The sequence below is a fragment of the Salvelinus namaycush genome, chromosome 26 (assembly GCF_016432855.1).
Source record: "Salvelinus namaycush isolate Seneca chromosome 26, SaNama_1.0, whole genome shotgun sequence".
NCBI classification, from domain to species: Eukaryota; Metazoa; Chordata; class Actinopteri; order Salmoniformes; family Salmonidae; genus Salvelinus; species Salvelinus namaycush.
In genome coordinates, this window is record NC_052332.1 from 16378835 (window position 1) to 16384834 (window position 6000).

At 46.0% G+C, this 6000-nt stretch overlaps 1 protein-coding gene across 1 annotated transcript in view; it reads right to left on the minus strand.

Annotated features, from left to right (window-relative positions):
- The window catches only part of LOC120021895 (regulator of G-protein signaling 3-like), a 145681-nt gene extending 142968 nt beyond the window's left edge, over positions 1–2713 (minus strand). Inside the window, exons 1-3 of the mRNA XM_038965735.1 lie at positions 2710–2713; positions 2429–2534; positions 1726–2182 (exon numbers count right to left, since the gene is read on the minus strand). Coding sequence (XP_038821663.1) covers positions 1726–2182; positions 2429–2534; positions 2710–2713 — 567 coding nt within the window. The remainder of the gene's footprint in view (positions 1–1725; positions 2183–2428; positions 2535–2709) is intronic.
- Between the last annotated feature and the right edge of the window lie 3287 nt (positions 2714–6000).

Genomic DNA, 6000 nt, shown 5'->3' on the forward strand with positions numbered 1-6000 from the left:
GGGTCTGAATACTTTCCGAAGGCACTGTATACATCTTTGATTTACATAATGCACATTGTGTCAGTTTGAATTGCACAGATATTTCTCAGGTTAGAATGGCAAAGTATATCTCTGATTTAGATGGCACGTAATGTATGTCAAGTAGAATTGGCATGAATCTATCCCAGGTTTGAATGGCACATATACAGTACCACAAAAAGTACCTGCCCCCTTTCTAATTTTTGCATATTTTTGCATATTTTTGATACTCAATGTTTTCAGATCTTTAACAAAACCTAATATTAGATAAAGGGAACCTGAGTGAACAAATAACACAACAATTACATACTTATTTCATTCATTTCATAAACAAAGTTATGCAATACCCAATTCCCCTGTGTGAAAAAGTAATTGCCCCCTAACACTCAATAACTGGTTGTACCACCTTTAGCTGCAATGACTCCAACCAAGTGCTTCCTGTAGTTGTTGATCAGTCTCTCACATCGCGGTGGAAGAATTTTGACCTTCTCTTCCTTGCTGTAACTCAGCGACATTTGTGGGTTTTCAAGCATGAACTGCTCGTTTCAAGTCCTTCTGCAACATCTCAATTGGGATTAGGTCTGGACTTTGACTAGGCCATTCATAAATTTGTTGCTTTTTAGCCATTTTCATGTTTACTTGATTGGGTGTTTTGGATCATTGTCTTGCAGCATGACCCAGCTGTGCTTAAGCTTCAGCTTACAGGCGGATGGTCTGACATTCTCCTGTATAACTCTCTGTTATAGACCAGAATTCATGGTTCTTTCTATTAAGGCAAGTCGTCCAGGTCCTGAGGCAGCAAAACATCCCCAAACCATCACACTACCATCATTATAATTGACTGTTGTAATGAGGTTCTTACTGTGGAATGCAGTGTTTGGTTTTCGCCAGGCATAATGGGACCCATGTCGTCAAAAAAGTTATACTTTTGAATCATCTGTCCGTAGAACATTCTTCCAAGAGTCTTGATGATCCTCCAGGTGCTTCCAAGTGTTTTTTGGCAAACTTGAGTCAGCTTTTTATGCCTGGCAAAATCCTTAATAGAAGGAAGCATGAATTCTGCTCTGTATCAGAGAATTCCACAGGAGAATGTCAGGCCATCCGTCTGTGAGCTGAAGCTGAAGCGCAGCTGGGTCATGCAGCAAGACAATGATCCAAAACACACAAGCAAGTCTACATGAACATTGGAATGGCCTAGTCAAAGTCCAGACCTAATCCAAATTGAGATGTTGTGGCAGGACTTGAAACGAGCAGTTCATGCTTGAAAACCCACAACTGTCGCTGAGTTAAAGCAGTTCTGCATGGAAGAGTGAGCCAAAATTCCTCCACGTCAACGTGAGAAGACTAATCAACAACTACAGGAAGCATTTGGTTGCAGTCATTGCAGCTAAAAGTGGCACAACCAGTTATTGACTGTAATTACTTTTTCAATCATGGGAATTGGGTGCCGCATGACTTTGTTAATTAAATAAATAAAATAAGTATATACTTTTTTGTTATTTGTAAACTCAGGTTCCCTTTACCTAATATTAAGTTTTGGTTGAAGATCTGACAACATTCAGTATCAAAAATATCAAAAAGGGGGAAAAAACTTTTTCACGGCACTGTATAGAGATCTTCAGTGTATGTCAAGGTCTAGATAGTGCCATTGAGGGGGTAGGGCAGGAGCATGGGATGGACCATGAGCCTCTGCTCCCCCACCAGTACCTGGCTTCCTGGGTTGATGGGGGCCAGGATGATGTAGTTATCCCCGTTGGACGCCTTCACTCTAGTCCCCTTCAGCGTGGCTGTGTGGCTCTGGCTATGGGTCTGGGTCCTGGCTTTACCATCCACCTCCTCTGCCCCCCTTCCTACGCGCCCCCTCTCCCCCCACGCCCCCCCTACCCCTACCCATCCTAACCCTCCCCCGCCAGCCCCCTCAGAGCCGTTGACCAGCACCCGGCGGCTGGTCCTGTGGTGGGCAGGGAGGGGGGGCACGGCCGGGGGGGACATGTCCCGGTCTAGCCGGTCCTTGGACCTGTCCCGCCGCCTGGTGGGGGGCGAGGGGGCATCATAGCTGGAGGAGGAGGGCTTGTAGGAGGGCCGGTGGATGAGGCCCTCGAAACTGGGCTTGGCAGCCGGCCCAGTGCGCCATACCACCACCTTGATCTCATTGGAGCTGTTTCTGTAGAGGGAGGCAGAGAGGGAATGTGACAACTGGTCAGGAAGAGTGTAAAGGTAAGCTTAGCCAATGGACGCGCGCATAGAGACTACGAGCCACAGTGCCTATATAGGGTTTGCTGTGAATAGATAGCACAACCCATCAAACTTCAGAATGTAACATGAGGTGTTCTTTAAGTGTTGAAGATGGTTATCCCTGTCAAAGTTGGTTAAGTCCACTACTTCCTCTGTGTCTCCCTGCCTGTCGTACCTGATGGCGTGGGCGACCTCCACACATTTCCACTGTTCTACAGGCTGACCGTTGAGCTGCAGCACAGTGTCCAGCTGCTGCAGACCTGCCTGATCCGCCGGACCACCTTGGGACAGGAGAGAGGGCAGAAGAGGGTCAAACAAACACACACATATACACACACACACACACACATAGTTACACGCACAAGCTTCTACCTACTAATTTACATGCAAACCTGATTTGACCACCTCAAAAAGAAGGGAAGAAGGGACTAGAGAGAGTCAAATATACACCTGTACCCATACATCTAGACCAACACACACACACACACACACACACACACACACACACACACACACACACACACACACACACACACACACACACACACACACACACACACACACACACACACACACACACACACACACACACACACACACACACACACACACACACACGGGGAGTGGAGAGCCTTGCCTGAATCGACAGCCTGAACCCTCACTGGGGAGTCAGAGCAGATGGTGAAGCCATAGCCGTCCTTTCCTCGAAGGATGGTCACCTATAGAACCCACAAACAGACATAACATCACCATAAAGCATTATTAATTCATGTCTATATATGTCCACGGAATGAAATGCAAATACTATATTTGAAAAGACATCTACAGCAAGCAGGAGCAGTGATGAACAACATGTGAGCATATGCCTACAGATTAGAGAGATGTTCTCTGGCCAGGAGCTGAGTGTGTCAGGATGGAACGATTGTGGATGCCAGCCACACAGATTAGCACTGTGGCCCTCATTAAAGGTGGCCGGCGCATTGGTGTTGATCTGACGCCAACTGTTGGCAGCATCCGCACAGAGTAAGAGGGCAGGCACACACACACATGTACGATGCCTGAAAACTTTCTGTCAGAACTCCAGGAATAATGACAGTGTGTGTGGTCCAAAATCAACAGTGCTCCGCTCCAATACATTGTTTCCATCTCATCTGCTGACAATAGGGCATCTGAAATCTCTACACAGACAGACACACACACACACACACACACTTTATATTATTGCTCTCCAGCTGAACATAAAAAAGACTGAGTACAATGTTGCTTCAAAACTCTTATCGGTTTTACATCTCCCACCTTTTAGTTCAGATCAGGATGGTAAGAGGGTAAACTGATCCTAGATCTGTGCCTATGAGCAACCTCTACCCAGAGAGCATGTCTAAAAGACTGGCATCAAGATGCATAAGCGTATTAACTTGTTTAGGTTTGATAACTACAGTACAACCCTCAGTAGCCAAAGGAGGCTGGTATAATGGTCTTAGGGACAGTTCCTAGAATTCCTTGACGGATTGCCCTTCAGGATTGACCGTCTGTAATCTAGTGAGATACAGAGTCACAGTCCATAATCACTGGTGACATCCTGTATGTCACCCCAATGCCATGTCACCGCCCTAATGACAGCCAGGTTGACCTCTTCATCCTGCCGACTGACAGGCTGTGGCGGGGCACACACAAACATGTTTGTTTTTTACGCTTGTTTTTGACAAGACACAAACAAGTTGATGAACACATTATGGCAATTACTGACCGACTTTCCACCTATAAAAATACATGATAATATTGATTGTCTTTTAAAATGTTTGATAGATGATCATCTTGATAGATAATCTGGTTAGTGGAGGACTTGTCACCCTGTCATGTCAGAGTAGTTGTCTATCTGGTGTCAGGGACAGACAAGGATCAGAGCAACATATTGTGTGAGAAGACAGCGTACTACATTTGGCAGCGTACTACATTGCTGCCTGCCATAAGTTGAGGGACAGTGTCTGACAGACCAATCAACCTGCACATGTACTCTACTGTATGCTTATTGTTGAATGTATGGTTATTTTGACACTTGGTTATTGTTGTTACTATTGTCCCGTTGACAATTTTGATTCTCATTTCTATATTGTAAATATCCAAAATAAGCTTTGGCAATATGTACATTGTTACGTCATGCCAATAAAGCAAATTGAATTGAATTGAATTGAATTGAGAGAGAGAGATAGAGAGAGAGAGAGAGAGAGAGAGAGAGAGAGAGAGAGAGAAGACAGACAGACAGACAGAAGAGACAATGAGACAGAAAGAGAGGGGGAAAAAGAGAAATGAGATGGACAGATGAAGAGAAAACGAGACAAAGAGGCAGATGAGGAAATAGAGAGAAACGACAGAAGCAAATAGAGAAAGACCGGGTGAGAGTCTACGGGAGACAGTAAGAGAGGAGAGAAAGATAAATGAAAAAAGAGTAAGGGAAGGAAAGAGTTGGGGGGGCTCTGTAGGGGCTAGGTTGGCAGTCAGTAGGGGAGGGAAGGTAGAGTAGAGGGGCGGTGGGAAGAGGGGATCGGGGGGTGGGGGGGGGTAGTGTTAATGAGAGGTGCCCCCTGGAATTTTTGAGCGTGGGACCGGACCACTGGGAGACCAGACACACACCGACTGGCGCCCAGGGCCTTACAGTGGGCACAAGGTGGTTACACACACACGTTGTTAATAAAGGAACCCTCATTCCTGGTCTCTCCCATGCACTAACACACACGCCCAACCTTCAGGCCAAGGTCGGAGAACCAGCAACAATTGCCTGACAGGCAGCATTCACAGCATTTGTTCAAGGATGCTATTCTCCCATCTCCAGTTCGCCTAAAAAGAGCGTCTACAGCCTCTACAGCCTCAATCTCTCTCCTTCCTCTCAAAAGAGAAGGTTACAAGCCCAGTATGAGTATGAAACTACCGTTGCTCGCTATTTAGAGCTACTCAAATGAGTTGTACAGGGGTGTATTTATGTAACTGATTGCGTAGGAGTGTGTGTGTGTGGTGACTCGGAGTGGTGTTCTGTTGTGTCCTGTGAGATGTGCAGTGTTTGTGTGTGTGTTTGTGTGTGTGTGCGTGCGTGCGTGCATGAGACCGAATTTTCTCTCTCTGTTGCTTTGCCTCAGCAACCTCATATAAGACACTATCTGACTATGAGAACACAGCCAGGAGCCAACCCACTGTCTGTCTGTCTGTATGTCTGTTAGTTTGTCTGTTTGTCTGTCTGCTGTGTGCTTCTGCTCAGTTTGATGCCTCTCCAGTCTGTCAACCTGATGTGCCTCAGTCATTTCACTACTGACCTGCACAGTTGCACACTCTCACACACACAAACACACACATGCACAAACTTACACAAACACACAGGCACGCAGAACTAAAGCAAAAAACAATCCACCCCAATGTCTGTTTGTGTGCTGAACACTACAGCACTAAAATTCCAGAAGGACAGCCCCGGTCCATTGTGCAGGGCCACATCTGGGTCACTGTGGTTTGATGACAATGTGTCTCGTGGCCTCCAGAAAAACCAAACTCCCTGCTAGCCCAGCATTATGTCCATGTCAACACGCTGTACTGACGTGACACCATGCAAACTCCAAGACAGAGTGTCTTAGGCCAAAGTTGATTTGGGTTGTTAACCCCAACTGATTGCAAACTGTTAGATAAGATGGGCTTGTGCTATGTCTATAAGCCATAAGCTTCAGACTGTATGGAAGTAGTTTTGAAGTGAGGATAACAGACTCC